Source organism: Centroberyx gerrardi, chromosome 23, assembly GCF_048128805.1.
Source record: "Centroberyx gerrardi isolate f3 chromosome 23, fCenGer3.hap1.cur.20231027, whole genome shotgun sequence".
Lineage (NCBI taxonomy): Eukaryota > Metazoa > Chordata > Actinopteri > Beryciformes > Berycidae > Centroberyx > Centroberyx gerrardi.
In genome coordinates this window covers 11996652-12022095 of record NC_136019.1, presented here as the reverse complement: position 1 = coordinate 12022095, position 25444 = coordinate 11996652, and the positions used below count along the sequence as shown (strand labels likewise).

At 41.0% G+C, this 25444-nt stretch overlaps 1 protein-coding gene across 6 annotated transcripts; it reads left to right on the top strand.

The window, feature by feature from the left end:
- Nucleotides 1–496: 496 nt before the first annotated feature.
- On the top strand, nucleotides 497–16190 carry elavl2 (ELAV like neuron-specific RNA binding protein 2). 6 transcript variants are annotated; one of them, XM_071902722.1, is made up of 7 exons: nucleotides 497–592; nucleotides 2300–2543; nucleotides 8623–8726; nucleotides 11248–11401; nucleotides 12793–13018; nucleotides 13813–13851; nucleotides 15860–16190. In XM_071902722.1, the coding sequence occupies exons 1-7, from the start codon at nucleotides 521–523 to the stop codon at nucleotides 16188–16190; spliced, it is 1170 nt and encodes a 389-aa protein (XP_071758823.1). In that variant the 5' UTR covers nucleotides 497–520. The 6 variants fall into 6 exon arrangements, with proteins under 6 accessions (XP_071758823.1, XP_071758798.1, XP_071758788.1 ...); XM_071902697.1 differs by having other exon boundaries at nucleotides 521–592; nucleotides 2303–2543; nucleotides 15863–16190; XM_071902687.1 differs by having other exon boundaries at nucleotides 521–592; nucleotides 2303–2543.
- The last annotated feature ends 9254 nt before the right edge of the window (nucleotides 16191–25444 follow it).

Here is a 25444-nt window from a genome sequence, read left to right as displayed (position 1 = left end):
TTACGTTGTTAGAGGTTCAAATGTACAAGGGTGTGCAGTGTTAGTACTTTATGTGCTTCTTTAAACTTGGTTCACAAATGCAGGATGTGTGTCAGCGTAACTCAAGCAGCGGCTCTATCTGCTGGATGTGGGCAAACTGAGCAGACTGATTGATTTGTGCTGTCCAATTGCAGTGCACCTCTCTGTGAAGCACCCCCCATCCATTTTACTAATTGCCATTCCTCATGCTTATTGTCCCTGTTCTTGTGGCCAGGTTTCTCTCTTGACTGAACATTTCTACATTCCTTGGTTCTGCTGTTTGCTCCTTGCTGAAGATGAATTGTGACTAAGTGAAACATTGCCTTTTGCCTCTCCCTGGTTTAAGCCAATCTGCATGGACAGCCAGTTCCAAAAAAATAGCCACCCCCCTCCTCCCCCCAACAATGACATGTGATCACCACTGACTGTTGCTTTTGTTCTTGTTGATCTAACATGAAGTACTTTTTGTGTCCACATTTGCAGACGGCAACTCCAAACTAACATGGCAGTCAGACTGTGCGATGTGGCTTCTCTGCTTAGAAGTGGTTCGTGGGCGGCTGAGCCTTGGACTGGGGTCTGTGGCACTTCTTTCTTGAATTCATTTGATGGCCAGAAGGCCTGCTCATTGTCTCAGTGCTCAGGCCATACCAATGACGTTAGCTGTCAGTCATGTTTGGACGTTCAAATCAAATTAATCACGTGTTCAATTTTGAATTTATGGCACGTTTTTGGGTTTTGTGTATGAAAAGCTCCCAAGTCATTCATATGCTATGTGACTGTATTGGTATGGTCTAAAACTGTCTATTGTCACTTTTCAAATTATGGCTCTATGGCCTCTGTGCACAATGTATTTGTCAAAATGTGATGGCCTAAGAATAATATGGATGGTGGTGTGATTAAACTGACCTGCATTCTGCACATTGCTGGATATGTTAATAAAGGATGACTCTTCATACATTAACTTGCTGCTGGTTGCCTTAACATGTAGGATTTCGGCTACAAACTAATTACCATATTGCTCAAGGCCTGTTGTCCGATGCTAGTGTACTGATGGCTGCAGATTGGCGCTGCTATAGGCTCTGCTTTTCCAGATAGGCTATTTTTGCTGAATGAAATGTTTCACTTTGGCTGCTACATTTACCCTTGACAGATATTTTTAAACGCATCACGTGCCAGCGTTAATACTGCTTTATCAAGTGTTCCTTTTTGACAGATTATAGTAGAGCGTTTCTTTGCCTCAGAATAGAATGTCTCATCTGTCTACCTAGAAATAAGAAAAGCATTAATGTTTTTTTTTTGTTTTTAGTGATACAACAGAAATGGAATTCAATGAGCAGTCTTTTTTTTTTTTTAAACCTGTGGTAGATCTAACCATTTCACATTTGGCCAAATATCAAAACAAAAATCACAAAAAAAAAGACGCTCCAGATTTGCAACTTCACAGCTCATTACACCCTTTTTTTTTTCCAGTGTTAGTGACCTGTAATATTGATCTTGAGTTCTACTGTACCGCACCAAAATATTTTACTCTAAGAAAAAGTAGTTGGATAAAGGACAGCAACCTCATTCATATGTTAATTAGGGCTGTGCAAAAAAATCGATACAGCTGAGTATTGCAATATTTTTTTCCACGATACTGTATCGATTTTCCAGCCCCTCGTATCGATACATTAAAAAACAATTATTCATGTTTTAAACGGATTTAAAATGTCCTTAAATTTCCCTCAAATCCCTTTGAATTAAATAGTTTTGACTCAATTTGTCCGCTGAGTTATCAATATAATGTGATGTACATATTAGACTACCCAGGTGGTACACAGCAAGTTGTATTTTCAGCTCTATTTTTAAATTTTCAGTATATTATGTAGAGTATTGCAACATATCGCAATATGTATCGTATCGCAATGTATCGTGATACAATCGTATCGTGAGGTCCTTGCCAATACCCAGCCTTAATGTTAATGGCCAACAAGAATAAACAGAACAAAATGTTTTGAAATGTCTTTTTTTTCTGACCATAAAAAATACTCTTTACTTATGCATTGCTCTCTGGAGCTTAGGTTTCTTGACATAACAATGATGTTTTGCAGTGATGTTGAAATAAGTTCAAGTTTGATTGAACCACAAATTGTAGTTATACATCACTCTGCCAACAAAATTAATACTCCAACAAAACAATGTCGCCATGTGTGAAGAGCGTCCTTTTTTAACACTATCTGTTGCTGTTTTGATTATCTTTAATTAGCATGTGGCTCTGACTTGAGTTTTTCTGTCTCTTTAGCAGGTAATTGCTGCCATGGAAACACAGCTGTCCAATGGGCCAACTTGCAACAACACGAGCAACGGTCCCTCAACAATCTCAAACAACTGCTCCTCTCCTGTAGAGTCAGGGAGCATAGAGGACAGTAAAACTAACTTGATAGTCAACTATCTGCCTCAGAACATGACCCAAGAGGAGCTGAAGAGTTTGTTTGGGAGCATCGGAGAAATTGAGTCCTGTAAACTAGTTCGAGACAAAATAACAGGTAACGTATAGACAATAACTCTTTATGCTGCTATGGCTGGCTAATAGTTGGGGCCCAACAGATACTCATTGCTCTGATATTATTTCCATTTATCTATTTTACATTTAAAATTGGGGCAAAATGAGATTTCGGCACGATTACTTGACCTTTCAGTTCTGACAGGGTCACATTTAGACTTGATCTTGGAGAAGAGTAATGTTAAGACAACCTTTTCCTCCCGAACTATCAACATTGAACCCAAATAATGTAACAGTTACCTACCAACAGTATAAAAGTAACAGTAAAAGTTTTTACTGTTTATGCTTGCACAGTATGTGAATTCCCTTCTATGTATTTGATCTCTTTTGATCTCTAGCATCATTAATTATGGAACTTTGCTTTTTACCCCCAATGAATGCTTAATTTTGAAATCCAGCCAATAGTGAGGCAAAAGGAGGGTCTTAGTGTGCAGAATGTTATTAGATGCCGTCTTCACACGGTAACATTATGAAACCTACCCAGCAGCAAACCAGATTGACTTTCTCCAATAAAGACTGATTTAATTGTTAAATATACTGGTTTAATTTGTAGTGTAGTACTGTTGTGCATCCTCTCCTGAGCCACTAGCAAAATGGTATTGTAAAGAAATGGGCCTCAGGGAACCTGAACAGGTACTGTGGAATATAGGTTTCCTATTGAAAGAGACTGTTTCCTTGGTTCTTCATTACAGAGTTGGTGCACCTCCAAGGAACTCTGTGGAGTCAAATTTCAATCGAATATTAAGGTTCCTTATATTTGGGCAGGTAGAAGAAAATATGACTTGAGATGGTTTTTAATGGGATCGATGCAGCTGGTAGAGGCACACGCTGACATGGCCTCTCGGACGTGAGCGGGTAGATAATGGCTGAGGCTGCTGGATTCTTACCGCTTGCTGTGTTGGTCAAGGTTACCTAGACCTTCCCCCATCTGCTTCTTATAACGCAGTCTGACGGTCAGGGACCTGGGCCTCACTAGCCTTTTGAGGAGGAATAAGCATCTGTTTCATTTGCATTTTTCCCTGAAACATCCACAGCATCAGTTTAGTGAACTAGTCTCTCCCAGTGAACAGAGGCAGGAGGGCAGGAGGCTGTTAGCTTTGTTTGAGAGGCCTTCTTGAATTGAGTCTGTATTCCTTTTGTAATTATAGATCATCTTTTTATTTTGAGACACCAAGGGTAGTCCAGCTTCATTAAATGAACATGGAAGATGTGCACACAACCACCTCTGACTTTGAAATATTCATAATGTTAAATATTTCACAATGCTTATGTATAGCTGACCAGGATTCATAAGAGTCCATCTTTTGTGTGTTCCCTACTGGTCACTGCAACTAGTAATGGCTTTTCCCAAGTCGGAAAATGTAAATGCTCTGTGTTTAGCATGGATGTGTCTGTGTTTATTTCCTAGAACCACAACATAATAGCTTTCGTGAGGTTTTCTCACCACCCTTAAAAAGTGAATGCCTATGTTAGGCTCATTTATAGTAAAGAACTCATGAAGTTTAACACCATTATTTTGTGTTGTACAGTTAAAAAGTAAGTGGTAGCTCAATTGGAGTGCCACACAGCCAATGCTGCTTTATATACAAATCTAAGCTTTCATATTTTATCTTTCTGTAAATTAAAGTGACATCAAGGTGTAGAAGGAAGGGGGGCGTTCTCATTGCGTGTTCATGGCTGAATTTAGGTGTTTGGCATGTAGTGATGATGAAAGTAGTTGTTGGGCCATGCATGCAAGAAAAGCATTTGATTGTTATTTTGTGAAATGGGTTGAGCTGAATTGACAAGTGATCCTCGTTTGTGTTGTGCATGATTGAACATAAACATGCTTGATAGGCTACATATTTAGCAGAGCAAGTGTGAAAGTAGCACTGTAAATAATTTAAGTGTTGGGAACTAAATGAAACAAGCCGTTTGAAATCAACCTAGAGTGAAAAGGACTTGAGGCGGTACTTGAAGCCCTCACGCATCTCAAGTGGAAAAAAGTGACGTTCACATGAGATGTAGATAGTGGGGGAGTAGAAATGTACTTTTAACAGATATTGGCTGATTAATGGCTTAACTAAACCTTTGTGTTGGTTGGAGCAGAAAACATTTTATGTCTATAGACCACCCAACCACTGATTCATTTTCCACCAAACAAGATTTTTAGGATAGGACGTCTGGAAATCAAGGTTGCTAATTTTTAAAGTGGCTGGCAGAGTGAACAAACTTGACAGTCGCAGCCAAAATTTACCAGCAAGTGGCTGATGACTTCCCACCTTGGTGCTGGTGCTGTATGCATGTCTTCTTGTTACTTTATTTAGGGATTTAGAAGTTCAATTTAAATGTTTGTGGTTGGCAAGAACAGATGTAACAAAGTATAAATAGACCTTTCAGACTGCTTGTCATTGTAGTTTTGCTTTGTTTTGATGTTTTCTTTCATATTTCATTTCTTGGTAGAAGTCAGTCAGTTGTTAATAGTGCTGTCACTTAGTTGAGTGTTAAATAGTTTTGAATCTAAGAGGGTTTATACTGTAAATTTAGACGTAAAATTATTGAATAATAGTATCTGCCTCTTTGAAACACCCTGAACCACCTACATGGATTACCATTGTTGTTTTTCTCTATGATAACATGACATTAAAATATCACAATATATCTCTGGAAACCCAATGGCATAGCTAACTAGATTATATTGTTATCTGGACACAGTAGCGTGGTGGGGAATAAAAGCATATTGTTGGAAGTGCATTACACAGAAGACTGCTTCTGTCAGTTCTGCTCTTCAGGGCTCTAAATGTTGCTCTGGTGCTCAGAAACTGAGGCACACCAGCAAAAATGTATTTGCACCCCAAAAATTGAAGGAACACCTTACTTTATTTGTAATTTTAATTTTTTTGTTTTGAAAAATGAGAAATGCTGTAAAATAATTACACTTTCATATTCTGTATATACCAGATATCCAGACATGGGAAATAGAAACATACATCAGCACTATGTCAAGCAGTAACATAATGTACATCAGTTGTGTAAATGGCTTCCATGTTCTGTGCCCTCTAAACATCACATTTCGGCAACTCGGTTATTATAGAAAATCCCAACTGTTGAGTCAAATCTAACTGGCAAGTAGGGCAATGTGCGTGTCCATGAGTGGCATTGCGCTCATGTTCACCTCGTATCTGAGTGTTGGGCAATTTTACACATCTGTGACAACTAAAAAAAGTGTTAAGTTACTGTCTAGCACAGACGTTACAAACACAGGCAAGCAAGTGTGGAGCGTAGAATCATAAGTTTCACCTTCACAACGGGAGGTTCTGTTGGATTAGATGAGATGCAACAGGAGCAAGCTCCTTTCTATTGCACTGGCACAACACTGAAACAAAGTGTAGAGATGGGTCTGTTTGATGCAGGACTCCAAAGGCTCCTAACATCAGTATGGTGATCGGAGGTATTACCCGTATTAAAACAAAAATAACCTTTTTATATTTAAAAAAAAAAAAAAAAAGCCAGTTGGAAAAGCGTGTTTTCCACAAGCGTCAGCTGCTGGCCTCATTGCCGTCTTATGAGAGGAAGCCTCAGGAAGGGGATTTGATTTCTGACAATTATAGAAACCGTTTTGAGCTAAACATAGTCAAGGTGACGTTTGATCGGCTAGCACAGATAACAGGTAAGCCATTGCCATGCTTGCTCTAAAGAAATTGCTAAAAAAAAGAAAAAGTTGTTTCTAGACGCACTAGTAAACTCAAATTGCATCTCCGTGTCGCACAATTTCAATTTAGATCGCATTTGCAATCAAAATGGTCGCACTTTAGAGCCCTGCTCCCAACACTGCATCAGAAAAATGGTTTGTTCCTCACTGATGAGCAGTATAGTTTGTCAGTCATTTTGTCATAGTTCCCTACGGATGAGTAGTATATTTTGTCATCCAGTGATCATGCAGGTTGCATTATGGATGGATGTTGTACCTGCGTTGCATATCAGCAGTAACTGATCAGCATGCTATCAACAATGAAGGAAGCCAATTAAACAGTATTAATCTATTCCTATTTTTATTTTATGTTTTTACCAGCAAGAGTTTGAATTCAAACAACTCTTCTGGCAATGGTTTCAAACTATAGGGCCCTAATTTTATTCAAGCCTTGAATTTTATTCAAAGCCTTCAGGTCATTTCATGTGGATGGTGTACTGATTCAGTTTCAGCACTGCACAACCCTTTAGACTGTGTTGCTTTTTCGTCTCTCCCTTGGCCCTGTGGCAGTGTATTTAAGCCAACCTACATCTGTGTGCTGGTGCTACGTCAGATGTTAAGTAATCACCAGAGAGCTGCATGTCTTCCTCTTAGCTTGAAATGCTGTTGTATTGCTGCTGCTGCTGCAGCTTACCCTTGACGTCTCCTTCCTACCTCTATGGGCAGTGCTAGTCTTTAGCCGTCCGCTGTTCAAAAGTGCATCCCACCACGTGTCCTCCACCTCTTCTGCCAGCTGCAACTTGGGAGCCTGTTATGCCTTATAGGCAAATGTTTAAGTCACAGTTTTAACTCGAGTAGCAAATGTTGAGACGTTCCATAGGAAGACATAATTGTAAGTACGCAAGCATGCACACACACCATGTGGAAGAACCCAGTGAGGCAGGCTGTGTTTGCCCTCCAGGCTTAAGTAAAAGTGTCATCTCACCAGCTCATTTCAAAGGCTCTGCGTGTTTCTCCTGGCTATAGTGGTCCCCGAGATGCTAGGTGAAATTAAGTTTATGAACTTCTCTTGATCACAGCTGAGGAACCCATGAGAGCAGTGACTCATGCTGGTAAGCCAGATAAAGCCAGTATGGATGCATGTAGGCTATTGGGTACCAGCGGGGTAAAGCTAATTTGCTAGCAGTGCTGCCAGTGCCAAGTTGATCGTTGGTTGCAAATTCTTATTTTCCATATTGATATAAATATTTATCTGCATACTTATTTTACACACACATATTTGCATATGTTACAGCCTGACAGTCCAAAATATGCAAAAGCCAGTGTGGCTTACAAAAATGCAAAATGGATATAGATTTAGTTTACCAGTCAAAAAGAAAAAAGATCGTTTGATTGGGAATAATGGATATAAGGGGGGCACGAGTGTGTACCCATGTTGCAGCTTTTTCTTTTTTTTTTCCCCCCTGTTTAGCTATGTCTCTCTTTGAGTATCTTGAAGAGATTAATCTTGCCCCATTAATACCATAATGGGCAAAATGTGTTTTGAGGTGAATAAAAAATTCAGCCACCCTCCACCCCAGTTGAGTCCCTCCTTACCCATGGGTTTGTTCGATGTAGACGTTTTTTTTTCTTCCCCAGGTGAAACTTTCTTGTAGTAATAATGTGCTTAAAAGTGAGACTGTGGATATGTGAAAATATTATCTTCCAACTGATCTTGTACAAAGTGTGATATAATTCAAGTTGCTTATGTATTAATATGCTGAAGTTGATTGCGCTGGTGAACTTGACCGGTAGTGGAATTGCGTAGAGACCCAGCAGTGTGGGTGGAGGAAATTGAATTGCCTCTGTGCACATAAAGAGTGGGTGTCAATCTATTGTACATTTTAGAGATAAACTGTAGAGGGAGGGGAACACATTGAGCCTCAGCTGCTGCACTGTGCCTGAGATGAGTTGGTGTGAAAGCAGAGGAATCGCCTGTCGGTGGTAATTTAAGACATGTTTGTCAAGGAGTTGGCAACAGACTGTAGGTTCTAAGCCAAATAGGCATTTGTTGGAGATGGCCTTGTGGCCTCCTGTACTCTACATACTCTGCTCTTTGAGCTTTAATACAAAGAAGGAAAGGGTTTGTGGCATGCTTTAGCTGGATAAGGAGTAAAGGCTGTCACTGTTTCTGTATGTGACGAGGTTCTGTGTCCTAGTGGCATCAATGAAATTTGCCATTTTTTCGTCAAGTAAAACTGCATTGTTAGCATCCAGCAATGAATTGTGAAAGGAAGATGCTGTACATGTGCTCCTATGAAGTGGTAATACATTTTGACTGTGTGGTTTGCATTCATTCATGTAAAACTACCCTCAATTAAGTATGGTTTTTGTATTTCTGGTCTTATTGCAGGGCAGAGCCTAGGTTATGGATTTGTGAATTATGTGGACCCGAAGGACGCAGAAAAAGCCATCAATACCTTAAATGGCCTGAGACTTCAGACCAAAACCATCAAGGTAAGATGTCATACATGTAATGGCCTTTCATTTTAACATATGTTGCCATTTTTATTCTTTGATTATTTTGTTTTTGCAAGAGATTTTTTTTTTTCCCTTTTCCAATAAGATCACCTAATCAGACAGAATATCCTAGTCAGATTCAAGCTGCTTAAATCTGTTTCCATTCACAACCATTTGCAAAAATTTCATACATACAATATACATCCAGATCTCTGGGTTGGAGTCAAAGCATAGTGAGGGAGGAGAAATGAGGGGAGGAAAGGGAGCCTATTGTTAATCTGGGCACAGGCAGCTTTGCCTGGGCCTCAAGTAGAGCAGAACTGTTTCTATGGTTGCATGTGCTGTAGCACTGCTGTATGATGCCGTTAGAGGGAGGTGGCTGCCATTAGCATTCATCAGGCAATGTAGGACTCAATGTGCTGCTGGAAAAACTCATTTGCTTCATATAGTGAAGCAGGACTTGTGGATGGTGGAGCCAGATTATTAGATGTGATATTTTCCACAGTGGCCTTACAGGGAACCAGCCAGTCTTTCCCGAAGCTGGGGCTGGAGGGGGAGAAAATGGCTGTAGGCAAAAATGTATTTAGTGATAATAAATTGATCTTTGAGTGGCACCAAATTGTGCGCTGCATACTTGATTACTTTACATTTATATTGAGGCTGGAAGATGTGGCATGTTTTGAGCTGCACCATTTCATTTGCATGAATCAAACAGAACACAGCTTTTTCTTGTCTCTACCTCTCCTCTTCAGCTCACACCTCTGAAAGTAGAACATGGGAGCATTTTTTTATATATCACACATCATCCAAAATTCTCCAGCTGCTCTGTCAGAAGTGCAAATAAACCCCAGTGAGGTAGAGGAATATACTTTGCAAATATTAGCATCAAATGAAGTGTGAAGGTGAGACTGGGAGGGAGGGAGGGTTAGCTTCACGTTCACCTCGTCTGCCTTCCCTTCAGGACAGGAATAGGGGGAGTAGTGAGGGGGGCGACCGAGTGGGAGTCTCATTGATCGGGGAACACCAAAAGGGATCCTATTTGGAGGTTTAATTAAAGCGAGTGAATTTTATTGATACAATCCATCGGGTAAGATTGCAGAAAGGGGTTTGGTGTAGGACCATTTAGCAGGTCTGACACTGTAATTAAATACAGCGGCGGTGCACTCCAGATAATAGACGGCCCTGTCAAGAACCTGCAGCCACCAGGCACAGGGAATAGCAAGATGCGGCAGTCAGAGTCCGCACTGTCCATACACACACACATAAACACACACTCAATCCCCAGCAAAAGCACCATCAAGCCATCCTCACACATCAACTCCTAAATGTAGGCACTGTGTGTTTGTGTGGGTGCTTGTGCCTTCATGCGAGTTCCTGAATGTCTACATGACTCTGAAAAAAGGATGGTGCACCGAGGAAAATGAATTTATGACTACTCAGGGGTGTAATGATGTATTGATCCACAGCACCTGGTAGATGACTATCTGGTCCCCCTCCGTTTTCTATTACTCGCCTGTGTTTATGGACAAATGTTGATTTATGACTACGCTGGACGTTTATTTAGCCCAGTGCCAGGGCGCCAGAACGCCCCTTCCAAATATGTCACGGCTTCAGAAAAAGCAATGGATAAGATTAGTCGCAGAGTGGCTACTTTGTTACAAGTCACAACAACACAGGCATCGACTTGAGTAAATGGATTCAGTAGTGCCATAAATGCTTTATTTTGGAAAGTTTTTACCAAACAATCATGCTGTGTCTGTCCTAGAAATCCCCTCAAGCCTATAAACTAAGATATTTTTTTTAATATATACATCTGCACAGAAATATTCACTGTTAGTCCCGTTCTGCCTGTTCTCCCTCTTTGTTCAGGCATGCTGGCCTTGATTTGACGAAACATTAAAGGATCCATCAGAGGCGATTTAGGGGCACTTATGAATGTTTTGTTTGTTTGTTTTTCTCATCAATGTAACTAATAGGTTATCATAGTTATTACAGCGTAGTGTTGGCTTAGTGCAGTATATTTTTATCACAGCATGCTCAGTCCATGATACAATCTGATGCACAATACATTATCAAAATATAAGAAATGAAATTGAAAGTAAGTCGCTTATGACAGCATATATTCTGGCAAAGGTAGCGTGTTTTGCATGATGCATTAGTCATTTTCTGATTCCATATTGTCATCATTGTCATGCTATATTGTATGATAATTTGTTGCATGTACAACATCATGTGGTCTACATAATCAGTCCGTTTGAGTTTACTGTTTAATTGGACCTGAGCTCGTTAAAGTTAAAGACCAGTTTGTGCTTGCGTTCTCTCTAACAGAAATAGGCCACAGTGTCTGCTCTCATCTGGTAATCTGAACAAATGTAACCAGAAATTTGATAGCCTACCCCCCTCTCAGCCAGTTCATGCTAGAAGTGTGTGAGTGTATTACTGTGTGCAGTGCTGAAATTGACTATAATGTGCTGCACAAGCAAAAACCAGTGGTCATGTGAACGGTCTCCTGCTGTAGGTTTCCTATGCGCGTCCGAGCTCCGCCTCCATCAGAGATGCAAATTTGTACGTCAGTGGCTTGCCAAAAACCATGACTCAGAAAGAACTGGAGCAGCTCTTCTCTCAGTATGGACGCATCATTACCTCACGCATTCTGGTGGACCAGGTGACCGGTGAGTAGAACGTGACAACAGTCCCCCTCCCCCTTCTGTTTTTTTTTTATTATTATTATTATTTCCCACCCCCCTTTTTCACATTGCATCGTTCCTCCCCCTCCTTCCCTCACTGACTCCCTGAGAAAATGCCACAGCCAGGCCCAAGGAATACATCAGAGGAGGCAGTATGTGGTCCCCAAAAATGCAATTTTCCACTGGAGGTGTTCATAAATATGCATAGATGGATAGAATATGAAATGGGTGTGAAGTAGCAGGACTCAATGCCTGGTAATTTCTTTTCTCCTCTCCAATTTCCCCCACTGCCCGCACTTACCTTCTCCTGCTCTCCCTCCCTTTCTCTTCCCATCCCCAAGGTGTAGCTGCAATGCCTGTTTCATGGCAGGAAATAAAATGCATTTAGAACAGTTATAATCTCCATTTCCCAACTGCCATGTGGAAACTGAATCCTTATGAAATACTAATAAACAGAATTTTTCACCGAGCCATTTCCCCAACGCTACTTCTGTCCCTACCTGCTGCTGCAACGTACAATGTTCTTTCAGGCGAGGATTAAGGAAAAAGCTTCCATATGTCATTTGTTGTCAGGACAATTTGAGTTACCTTTTTTTTTTAATACAAGACCACCAGTGCAGAGCATGTGTCTTAGCTGGGAGTAGCTCCGATGTAGTGTAACATTTAGAGTTGATGTTTGTAGGGATGCACTGATCAATCGGCCGATGAGATGTTCCAAATTGGTCATCGGTGATCGTCTGAGCGCCGTTTCAGCTGCCCGATCACATTATAGGCACACATTTGTTATTTGTGCTCATTTGAAAGTAATTGCAGGCAGGCTTTTTTTTAAATGGAGAATGGGCCCATATGTTTTTTAGTTGGCCTTTTTCTTCCTCAATGAAAAACTTTTTGCATGCACTTCCAGCGGCAAGAGGTGAACACCTCAGTCTTTTTTTTTTTTTTTTTTTTTAAATCAAGCACACACAAATGTAATAGGATGTGTTTGGATAAAAAAACAATTCATTTACACATGGCTAGGCCAGCAATGTCATGCAGCCATAAGAACTTTCTGTTAAACAGTCATATATTGAAATTTTACTGTTTATTTACATGATGTACCATTGTTAGTAGAAAGTACAGGAAAATGCATTGTTTCAGTCGTTGACTGGATCGGTGATCAGATCATACTGTTAAATTAAATCGGTAATCGGAATCAGCTCCAAAAACCCTAGTTTGGTGCGTCCCTAAATTGCCATATTATATTTTGCCGTATTATCATTGTTTAAACTCCTCTGATGTGTGTCAATGAATTCCACCATGCAAGTCGGTGTTGAACGTTGGTATGTCTGTCCGGAGGCACTGAGTGTAATAACCATCTGTTCATGTCCTCTCCTCAGGTGTCTCCAGAGGGGTGGGCTTCATCCGTTTTGACCGGCGAATTGAGGCTGAGGAGGCCATCAAGGGTCTGAACTGCCAGAAGCCGCCCGGCGCCACCGAGCCCATTACAGTCAAGTTTGCCAACAACCCGAGTCAGAAGACCAGCCAGGCGCTCCTGTCCCAGCTGTATCAGTCACCCAATCGAAGGTACCCAGGACCCCTCGCACAGCAGGCACAGCGCTTCAGGTAAAAGGGGCACACCAAAAAAAAAAAACCCAAACAAAATCTGATTAGAGCCAAGTCTAGTTAATACTGCTACTGATATTGAATCTATTGACCCTCCGAGGCTATTGAAATTAGCATTTAAATTGTCTCACAGCAGTATTATGAAAATATTCTGTGTTGGAGCTCATCAGCACTCTGGACAGAATAATTCATCTCCATATTCACATTATAAACTTTGCTGTGTTCCTCCTGTTGCAGACTACACTATTGGGTTTGTGGGGATTTTGTCAAACATGGAACTGAGATGAACAATACTCTGTTGGATAGTTAAGTCAACAGGTGGTTTGAGGTTTTTTGTTTTTTTTTTGGACTTGAAAGGCTAGTTATTGGCCATAAATGTGGAAATAAATTCATAAATAAATTGCCTAATCTCAAAATATCTAGTCTCATAATGTCTAAAAATTAAGGTTGTTTTCATGTGATGTGCTGTGAAAACCAAAAGCCTTGCTGCAGTATTTTCAACCTACCTTCTGCTCTCTGTATTAAGTGAAGGTCTCCTGTCGGCCATGTTGTGTAGGTAGAAGGTAGAATATTGATAAACAAGTTCAAAAGTCAGCAGGTTAATAAGGACATGATCGTCTTGGGAATAACTCGAGTACAACAGCTGACTCTACTTGAGCTATGGCAACACAGCTATTGATTCATCTCTGTACCATCCTGAGCAACACATGTCAAAATGTATTCATCAACCTCATGAAACGCATCATGTGTATTGGAACTAATGTATATGTGTGTTTGTGTGCACTTTTCTTTAGGTTGGACAATCTGCTAAACATGGCCTATGGAGTCAAAAGGTACATTGATTACTTTATTCCAGATTTCTTACTCTGCTTTAATTAATCTCCTGGGAAATTTCAGGCCTAACATGAGGGAGTTGGGTAGGACATCTCGGCTTTTTCTTTTCCTTTTTTTCCCTTCATGAGTCCTTGGCATTGTGTGTAGGTAGTAAACACAGCATGGGAATAGGTGGCACGGATTCAATATGAGGTTGTTGATCAAAGAAAAATAATTTTGTGTGCGTGCATTAGTGCCCCTCAAAGAACTATTCCTGGCAAGATGGTAAAGAGTCTGAAACTACATTTAGACCAAATTACTCTTTAAAATCTCCATTGCCAACAATACAAATGAAAGGGTGGAAGCTCTTCTTGGTGGGGAGAGTTGGCAGGTAAAATCAGTAGTAGGAGAAAACACTGGCATATATCTGTGTGCGTGCGTGTTGTGTCAGACCGTGTCGTACAGCAAGTGGTGTTCTGAAGGTGTGAGACAGCGTATGAGTGAGTGAGGAGCGAGAGGGTCAGGGGCGAACACTGCTGGCTGTGAGGTTGATTCACGCTGGCAGGAGAAAGGCCAGTGACGGGTCACGTGTCACCTAGTCAGTGGCCTACCTGCTCCTGTAACCCTGGGCAATCACTTCCCCTCTGACTCAACATACTCTTCCACTGGGTGCCTCTTTGACCCCTTTATTTACAGTGCCACAGATTAAATATGACGAAATTCTGCCATTCACACACAGCTGGATTCATAAGATTTATTAAATGTGTGTTTTCATGCTTTTAAATAGGCTACTGCTACAGTGCGTTTCAGATTTTCTTTTGTTGGCATGCTGTCACAGCATCATTTCTAGATTAAAGCATTGTCTACACTGCTTGTCTACATAACAAATGACAGAATTTTACAATCTCTTACTTGCTATTGCACAAAATTGCATACTTGTATTTTGAGCTCCACCCTCTTTACCTTGATCTATTATGGACAATCTTGTCCTGTTTTAAACTTTGTTGCGTCAGATGCCTTTCAGGGTTCACCAGGATAGCAGTTTGTCTGAGCTCAATTTCATAGAATGCCTTCCTAGAGCATGATTGAAGTTCAATCCCCTAAAAGCTCAAAGGCCCATCACTGGCGACAGTAGACTTGTGATTTCTCTTCTCTCCTGCTCGTTGGCTGACGTCTTGGTTGCCAAATCTCTCTCCGGGTCCTTGATGCTGGGAGCACACCTGTCATGGTGGATGTTCCCTGAGAGGCCAACTGGAGCAGCTAATCTCATGTGACACCTGCTGCAATAATTCATGGCCTTTCCATGCACTTTGGATTTTGTTTCTTCAAACTGCAAAACCACATTTACCAAAGATCAGGGCTTTTGTGTGCCTTTTTTTTATTGTAGTCTTGGCACAAACTCCATATTTTTTATGGTTCTTTATTTTCCATTAAAATTTGCCTGTTTATAAGTTTTTTAGGAAATGACCCTATGCTGTGGTAGAAATGGTCCATTTTGGAAATCTGTCATTTTATACTTGAGACAGACCAGGTCTTAGGCACACAGTGAGCGCAGAAAACTGATTTAATAGGCTACCATTTGCTAGGAAGGAGAAGTTGGATTTGAAATCTCTAGCTTTGATATTGGAGATCAGTGTGAGCACATTAGCTACATCTCTTGTCTGTTTAAACCTTCTTCATGTGCTGCACAGTTACGATATGCAGCTCAACTGATTTTTGACAAGGCTGACTTCATAAATAATTGCCTAGCTGAAGAGCAAATATTCAGACTTGGCATAGAAGAACTTGATCGTCTAATGATTTATGGAAAAGAAGTTTATGGAATGAAAGGGTTTTTAACACTTGTGTGTTAAAAAGTGTAAGAGCGATGTAAACAAGACTCAGAATGAAGTATGGCTACCACTGACGCCTGTAGAGACTTGTCAGATTCTGTTGAGCTTGTCGACATGATCTCTTGTCTTTAAAAAAGGCCTATTAGCCTTCGCTTTTGGTCTTGTCTTGAACCGCGCTGTTTTTGTGTTTTTACAGCAGGTTCTCCCCCATGGCCATTGACGGGGTGACCAGCCTGGCTGGCATCAACATCCCGGGGCACGCAGGCACCGGCTGGTGCATCTTCGTCTACAACCTGGCTCCAGACGCAGATGAAAGCATCCTATGGCAGATGTTTGGGCCATTTGGTGCGGTCACAAATGTCAAGGTCATCCGTGACTTCAACACAAACAAGTGCAAAGGATTTGGTTTTGTCACCATGACTAACTACGACGAGGCAGCCGTGGCCATCGCCAGCTTGAATGGATACCGCCTTGGGGACAGAGTTCTGCAAGTCTCGTTCAAAACCAACAAAACGCACAAAGCCTAATACCCGCTCAGATTGTTTCTAGAAAACTCTGCAGAAAATGGGAACAGAAAATGGAAACGTACCGACCGTAAACTTTCTACATTAGTAAAAACATCTTTGTAAATCAGTGTTACGAAGGAAACGATATTTAGCGTCCAACAATGTGATTTTCTTTTCTTTTCCTTCATTGCTAAGCTTTGAATCTTCTTGATATACTTTATGTTGAAACAGAAAAAAAATACTGCAGGTTTTCATGCCTGTGATGTTGCATTCTCTTGCTGTCTTTACAGATGGACCTTCTAAAATGTTACTAATATGTTTTTGTCATTTTGTTGCACATCTGCTTTGAAACAGTAAGTCTTGTAAGGCTTTGTGTAGTGATTTACTTTGTATTTTTCTGTGTCCTGATTTGCCTTAGGTGCGTTATGCCTTCAGTGGTTAGCAAGTACTTATTTTGAACTATTTGCGGTTTTGTTGATTTTGTAAGTATTCTGTTTATCGTAATATGAGTTGGTTATTGGTTGGCTGCATAATGTTGCTTATTGTAAAATTAATGGAGAAAAGACAAAAAAAATTCTTAAAGCAGTACCTTGCCAAAGAGCTAAGAACCTCTTTGATGTGGGTTTAAAAAGCATCTATTTTTATAAAAAGAAAAATTTGGAGAAACTTTTTACTGGACCTGGAACAAAATATTTTGACTTGGATACTTTGAGAAATATCTTCATATGACACCTTGTGAGCTTTTGAACTTTACCAGAAAGTTTGCAGTGGTTGAAATTTCTGGAGAGATTTATGATGTAAAAGATACCTTTTGAGATCTTTGTATTATCTTTAGATTCTAGAATCAATGGCAGTGCTGGTTTCATTTGTAAAATCATCTGTGGGTCGTCCCATCATCCTGGTTGTTATATGACTAGCAACTCGCTTTCCGATTTGATTTGGAAACGGACAAAAATACAAAGGTTTGTTCGCAAAAGTGCATGCAAAATTATAACGTGGAGATATCTTAAAAGGTAAATGGGGGATAAAAATCAGTTCTTCCTAAAGGATTCCCTTCAGACAGAGCTCATGGTGTTTTGTGGTGTACTTACGCTATATCATTAGACAGATTTTGTCTTAATATCAACCAATAAGGGTTTTTACCTACTTTGTATGAAAGATTAAGGAGGACAAGCCGATGAAGGCAGCAGCTTAAGAAAACTAGTTTGAATGAAGAATAGAACGGATTACTCCTGAGCTTAGAGCTATGTAAATAAGTCCTTTTTTATGTTGAGTATTTGGCAAACTTATTTTGGTTCTAGTTTGGACTTCATTGCAAAGTGCTTTTTTTTCTTTAAGGAGTATGTAAGGTATTTTCATTTTGGATATTGCCTTTTATTTCAGTCGTTTCCCTTCAGTTGAAATACTTGATTTGTTGTCCTATGGACTAGCATTACAGTGCATCAGATTTGTTGGTTGTTTGGTCTGTAGATAGTCTTGCTTCGTAAAAAGGTATTAAGAAACTATAGACATTTTTATTTGTTTTTGTTTTTTATATATAAACATTATAGATATATATATTTATGTGGTAAAGAATGGATATAAACCACAGTTTTGAACTATTTGATTACCTTTTTTTTTTCATACTCATATATACGTAATGCATATAACCTGTCTTTAAAATCGTAAAAAGGTGTATATTGCTTTATTCACTTTGGGGAAGGACGGTGAAGCAGTTCCATGACCATAGCAAAATGGATTGCAAGAGTTTGACTAACAACATCTTGCTTATCTCGAACAAATGGAGGCTGGTCAAGCCTTAGATGCACTGAATACTGCACCTGCATCCTGCTTGGTATTTAAACCAATTACTAGTCATGCTTCCCCTTAAAATGAGCAGTGTGCTATGCATTATATAATTATCTTTGCAACTGCTTTTTCTTGTTTATCTATTCCTTCTTTGGGTTACTTGTAAAAGTTAAACTTTAAGTCTAGATGAGTTGTGATACTTGCTGCTGTGGGGTAGGGGCTGCATTTTTCATGCCTGACCTCTCATTAATGAAAGTAACCTTTTCTTTTTGTAACTGACAACTTATTCATGATGTTTGGGGTCTGACATTTTGTGCTACAATTTGATGGCCCGGCATGAACAAATGTTCCCTCCCACCCCTCTTATCTCAATTCTTAATGTGAGAATGATTATTTATTTGAAGTTGTACAGTCTGACTTGGTTCACAGCATTTTGGGAATAGAATATATCTTTTGTTGAGTATTTAAAAGGATGTACATGTTCTTTACTTTGTGTTTGGATACTTTGGATTTTTTCCATGTTCAGTACATCAATAAATAAGTTGAAGGGCAATGCAATTTTGTGAATGAATCCCATCATTACTTTTTCATCATAGAAGAATGCGATTCATAACCACCTTTCTGTCTTTTGAAGTCCTTAATATTGCAAGTGCTAGAACTATTTTCAATTTGTTTTTTGTTTACTCCGTCCCTGTGTAAAGGTGTGAGCTTAAGCACAAATCACAGCCGCCATCATTCTGTTTAATGCAATTAATTGCTCTGCTCTCCCTCGATCTTCCCTATTCACTTCAAAGTGGGCCTCTTCGGAGAAAACCCTCCTGTTTTTACATCTAGATATACCATTTCCCAGTGTCCTGAGAATTCATTAACCAATTGCTGTGGTTAGCTTCTTGATTGAAGTAGACATTTGACCACTGACTCCTGGTTTGAATGTTTTATGTTTTTCAACAGAAATCACAACAGGTGATTTTATATATTTATTTTTTGTTTTATGTAAAATGTACTGACATAATCTATGCCAATAATTTGTACTGTATTGAAATGCAGAAGTTGGATTGGGGAATCGCGTTGTAATTCCTCAAGTCACTGCAGCGCTTTGCATCTGATTCAGAAAGATTCTTATTTCCTTTTTTTTTATTTTTAATGAAATGTTTACTTTATATCTCATATCTCTATCCCAAAGTAGTAATGCATCATGTTCCTTTTTCTGGCGATGGGTTTCTGTGGTCATGGTTGCTACAGATGTCAATTAATACTTTTTGATGTAAACTTGTATCTGACACTGTAGCCGACGAGATTTTTCCTTTCTACTGCACCACAACGAGGAAGGGTTTGAAGTGAATAAATACGCAGCATTTTACTTGAAATTTGTACAACAGTTAATTGGGGCAGAGTTCAGGCGCCGGCTCGAATGTGCTGTCACAAAGAGCAGCGCAAGGCTTGAAGGAAGAAGCCTGATATAGAGTATTGATTTTCCTTATCTCATGCTCCACTTGAGGCCGACAGCCTTGGCGAAGATGAAATGGCCTGCTTTGAAGTGCGCTTCCCTACTGTGCAGCCACCTCACACCGCCCGACTGTCATTTTAAGGGGCATTGGAAGGACGCCGACGTGAGCCAATGAAGCGACCACACAGCATTTTTGTGAAGACAAGCTTGCTTAAGCGTCCTGTGTTGCAGAAAAAAAAAAGAGCTCCAGCCCGACACTTAATTTAATGAAGACAATATTTATGCCATGCTCAATCATGTGCTCATTCTGCATGGCTAGCTGAGGATAAGGGGTCTAATCTGTGTGCTGCGTAAAAAGCTTTCAGTGCTTTAAAGAGTCTTTCTGATATTTACTGTTCCATTAGCCTGCATGTTAGAGCACAAGTAATCTCTCCTGACGGTCATTTTTAGTGTGAAAGGGACCGATTTTTTCACTTGCCGCTCTGTTTTAAAAGCGTCCCTTTTGTCATTTTTTGGATTCTGTGGCGCTTGTCGGTGGGTTTGTTGTGCTTTACGGGTAACAGATATTGACACGTGAGAAGCTTTGGCTGAGTGACAGCGTGTTGGTTCTTATCCGGCATGTTTGTGGCGGTTTTCCCAGCTTGAGACCAGTGTTGTCATGGCAGACAAGTGATGTGATTGGGCGTCTTCCAGCTATATGTTCTGATTACATGGTGCTAGTGAAAATAGGATTAGGCGAGAGGCCTCAGCAGTTAATGGCCATCTCAGAGGCGTCGTTCAAAGTTGATGTCATATCCCTCCCAATTATTTGACATGCAAAAACAGATTTTCAGTCTTAATGTGCATGTCTGCTCTTGGTTTCTTCAGCCAGCGCACTGAATCTTCAGAGTTTTGACTGGTGCTTGAAGATTAGACTTTGACTCTTGTGTGCTTTGGACAAGCAGTCGTTCAGATGGTAAGATGAGCCAGGAGTGAAGGATGAATCAGTATAAAGGACTAAAATGAGTTTTAGTACACCAGTGCCTGTGCTGTAAGGGCCAAAATATAAAATTGCATTTGGTCAGTCACAGGTCAAAACTAACCCAGACCACAAAAGAGAAAATTTGGCTTCTTGATGCACCATCTTTTCTTTCTAAGTAGAGTGATAGATTGTGGTTGATGCTATGTGTGCTATTCCACCATTTTCTTGCATATTAGTTGCGTGACGTTTTCTAGAATATCTAGAGAGCAAGTATTTTTAATAGCATAAGCTTTCACTATGGTCTTCTGACAATAATGGATGATATGAAAAACGTTTGTCCCGTCTGCCCTTGATTCATTGCTTCATTATAATTCCAACATACTGTAAAGTGGTTTGGCTGTGGACTGCAGTTCCCACATGAGCAAGGTGTGGGAGATTTGACCTCCAGCGGTGTCCTCTGTACGTTCATTTTCTTTATCCTACCCCCACCTCGAAAGCCCTATTTAAGACTCTGTGTTAATCGAGAAGAGGGTAAGACAGATGTTCTCTCCATTATCATCCCACACATTTGCAATTCTCCCCCTCTCACTCCACGCCCCTTGCGCTCATGATATCTAGCATGTTATCTGCGATGGGGGGGAGAAGATAAATAAAACATGCCGGTAAATTTGGTCCGGCGCTGCTGATGTCAGCAGATGCCCATAAACACATTTGCATGTGGCCTGTCTGCTGATGTGATTTATGGCACACCGGATTTTCTATTATGCTCATTTATAGTGTGCACCTATCCGCCTGTCAATAAGATTTTTCAGCACAGAAGAGCCACAAGGGCCCTTATCATTCATGGTTTCTCTTACTACGCATTTTGAGAGCTTGTATTCATGCTCAGACAAATGGGATAATACGAGTTGGTTAATGATAGGAAGTTTGTACTTTGAGCACAAAAGCAAAAGTCGGAACACCAGCGTTCTGCATACCCACAAATGCACTGGGTTAACTCCATGAAATGTTGGTATCCACGTTCAAAATAGAAGCCTGATGCCAATGCGAAGTTTTACATAAAGCAATCCATGCTGCACGAAATACTTTGAATACTTGACCCTAGTGAGAATTTCAGTTGAACAGTTTGTGGCCATTTGTGGTATTTCCCATTGGCTGATATTAAAATGCTTTTCCAGACATAGTCCTCACTTGTACTCTAATTATGTACCAAGTTTCATGATGATTAGACAAGTTATTGCTCACGTATGCAGTGATCGTAAGAAATTTGATGCAGCTACAAATTTTTATAAAAGCCTTCAGAACTTTTGTACTTAAAATGGTAGGTTTTGACGGTCCTGTTGAGAACAAGGCAATAGTATATATACTGTTGGCAGTATACAGTATATATATACTGTAATATACAAATATTACACCTAGTTTTGACCTGTAATTCTCGCAGTAGTGAGATGCATCATTTAACCAAGTTGGTATCCAAGTTATCGCATATGGAGAATGAGCAATGTAGCGGCTCACTGGGGCTAATCGGTGTCATTTTGAAGTAGTGAGTAGTGCATCATTTTCCTAAATTTCATCCAGATCAGATCAGCCGTGCCTAAGATATCGTGCAGACAGACAGACAGATTGACAGATACAGACCGACCCATAGTCTTCAAAGAACAAATATGTAGAGCAAGGTCAGTTGTAATCATAGGGTCCACAAAGTTTATTTGTATAACCCTTAATCACAGATAGTCTCAAAGGGCTTCACAACGCCTACATTATGAAACAATTAATGAATAATTAAATTGATTATTGTCCCACAGCCATCCACAGCATTCAAATTTGTGGTTTCATGGCTCTCAAACGGTTGTGAAGAAATCTTGGTGGCACTGACATATGAAAAAAAAACACATCGATGGGATAACACCAAACACAACACCATCCAAACAGAGTGCTAGCTAATTGCCCATTGTTGAAGCGCGTGTGTGCGCACTCATTGGCATCACCTCCAAGCGGCACTCGCTGCCAGGATCCTGGGGGTAAAATTGCATTCGAAACCAATAAGCCTGCGACTTATTTATCCATCTGTCATTCAATCTTACACCACTGTGGCTGAGCGAGGCGGCTGAAAGGGACAAAGGAGAAAGGTCGCTTGGTTTCCTTCACTCCCCATTTGAGTTGAAGTCGTCCCTGACTTCCACTCCATGTTCATTTTTCAGCTGTAAGGCCTTGCTTCTGAATGTGAGCACTTGTAACATCAGAATAATAAAGTTTTACTGAAAACTTGGCCATGCCCGCTGGTGTTGCTATTGTTAAGCCGACATTTTTATTTTGCCCTCTGCTTTGAATGTGAAATGGAAGCCAAGTCAGTGGTAACAGATACCAGAAGTAAGGTAACAGATCCGGAGTAAGACAAAGAAGACATCACGATTTAAGTATGCAGAGATTTTTTATCACTTAAGAGCCGGAATCTGCCTCCAGTAGAAACGCATATTGGCTCAATTCTTTGTCTCTACTTTGGAGGGTGTATCCTGCTCCCAGTCTCATGGCTCACAGCCTGGAACAGCAGCCTAAGATGTGCTAAACCAGAAATCTTCTCCACATTATTGAAGATCTGACATTGTTAATACTGCACACTGTTAGTTACTATAAAACCGCACTTGTTTAATTCCTCCTTTGACATGGCAACATCCTCACAGCGTTGCGGTATTATTTATGTTCCCTTTATTCATGCCTTTATTAGAGCAGCCATCACTTCATCTCAATCCTCAAGCTGATCTGATTTACATTGTCTGCTCGCTGCACAGCTGTTCATTGAATATTTGTCCTCTGCAGAACAATGTCTTTCATCCACCGGTAGAATGCTCTTGAACATTTTAAATGAAAAGGGCTTTAAGTTGATTGGCGTCGAGTGGATGAATAGTGGTTCTTTATGTGCCTTTTATATGATCCTTTTAATGGCAAAGTGTCACCAATACTTCACAGGTAAATTCACAAGTACCCTCTCTCTATGTCAGGTTTTTACATCAAGCACCTCCTGAAATATTCTTTTTGACAAAGGTTTAGACATTTCACACGTGTCTATTTAAGAGGATAAGTGGTGATCAACCATCCTTGTTGATTGCACATCCAAATGAGAAAATGGCAAAGTTGAAAGCACTGAAATGGAGTTAAAGTAGTGTATCACAGAATTCCACTTTGACCAACTTTAATTTAATTAAACCTTGAAGGTCAAGAGAATAATATAGAATTTTTAATGTGATAACACTGTATGCATAATTTGTCACAGGATTTTGCTGAATTCTCCCTCTCTCCCCACTATCTGATGCCATGTGGCTTGGATTTACTGTAATTCACAGTGTTCACTGCTTCTCTGCATCGTCTTTCCATTTGTTGTACATCAAGACTGGCATACGGCTCGGCACAGGACCTCGTTCTGACGTCTTCCTACTTCTTCCAGTCCGCCGTCGAAGACGTTCAGTGATTGGATTTGAACGCTTACATCAAAAATGGTGGAAGCTTGGCTTGCTCCAGCCCTGTCAGATCAGCGCTGACTTCCATCGACGAGGCATCATCTATCTTCTCCTAACGGCTGCTAACAGGGCCCCATGTTACTCTCCCTATGAGGCCTTGGCACCTCCGTTCCATAATGAGGCAGTGAAGAAAAGGGGTGCAGATTAGAATAACAGCCTTAACTAATCCATAACAGGCCGATGAGGCGCCACGTTTGGGGAAAGCGTGTCATTTCTCATTTCGCACTGCGACGGCAAAATCTCTCCTCTCTCTCACCCCCCACGCAAAACAAGCCCCGAGAATAGCGGCTGTGGCAGGCCGCCGGCACAAGGACGGCAATCAACAAAACATAGCTTCCTCCCCTATCTCTCTCTCTCTCTCCTTTCTTCAGCTCCCGCCAATAGTCTGAGGAGAACAGAGAGGAAATCCATGCCTCTGACTGTTGACTTTGGAAATCAAAGATGAGTTTCAGCTGGGAGGAAAACAACTCAGTGGACTCCGGCCCTCATCTCAGGGACAGAGGCGGTTCTGCCAATGATTGCTATCGGCAGGTCTTCCTCTTGTCCTTGTAGGAGAAGAGCTGGGGACACAACCAGGCTAAATCAGCTGCTAGATCAAAGCTTACTTACTATGGTCTGTAAGCATCAACAACTGCTGTGGTTGTTCACTCATGATTCCACATGCAGGACTTCTGAACTTGATTAAACTGGAAGAATACCATATCCATATCTAATGTTTATTCTATGAGCAATCATGGAAAAAAAAACCCTCATGTTTGTGACTACAAATACTGTTCTGCCTTTCTCCCTTTATTATGTTGTTGAGCTCGGCTTGTGAGACCGCTCCCTGTCACCGGCGTTCTATTCAGCATTCAAATGCAAAATCCCCAAGAAATCGCAACAGGCGCAGGAAAGGAGAATCACGCTCCCGTTGTGCAGCAGCTCCAGCCAGACGCAACACGGGTGTCAGGTTCTGCCTTCGCAACAGCAGAGAGACAGAGGGGCTGCTGTTAGCTCTGGCCATTTCTCTACCGCCTGCACAGCGTATGCAGGCGAACCGTATGAATGACAATGGGAGGCGACCTCTCCTCCATGGTGTCAGGTTTACTCCTGTAATTTCAGTTCCCCTCCACGGTGACTTTGGCTTCGCGAAACGCATCGTAGCAGCCAATCGTGCTTTCCCAGCTCCGATGGCGGAACGATTTCCCCATAAAGTAAACACAGTAGAATGGGGAGGTGGGCGGCTGAGATGCAGGTAAATAACCCGACTCCACGGTGTCTCCCTTGCTGGTTTTCGTCCCTCGTGCACTTCTGATGCCACGAGGCCCCCGTGACTCCCTGCCCGCCCCCCAGCGACCGCTCCGTTTCTCTTCCACGGCGCTCTCACGCCCCTGTAAAAATGTAATTGCGGGGCCCGGGGCGAGGAGACGCGAAGCGGGCGAGAGGAGAGGAGAGGCATACGTATATTACGTATATATGTTTTTCCACACCCTCCCTCATCGCACAGACACGCCGGACACTCTTTATGGATTGCAGCCCTCCCACTGTGTCTGTTGATATGTGCCTTTGAGGAACGGGGCGCTCG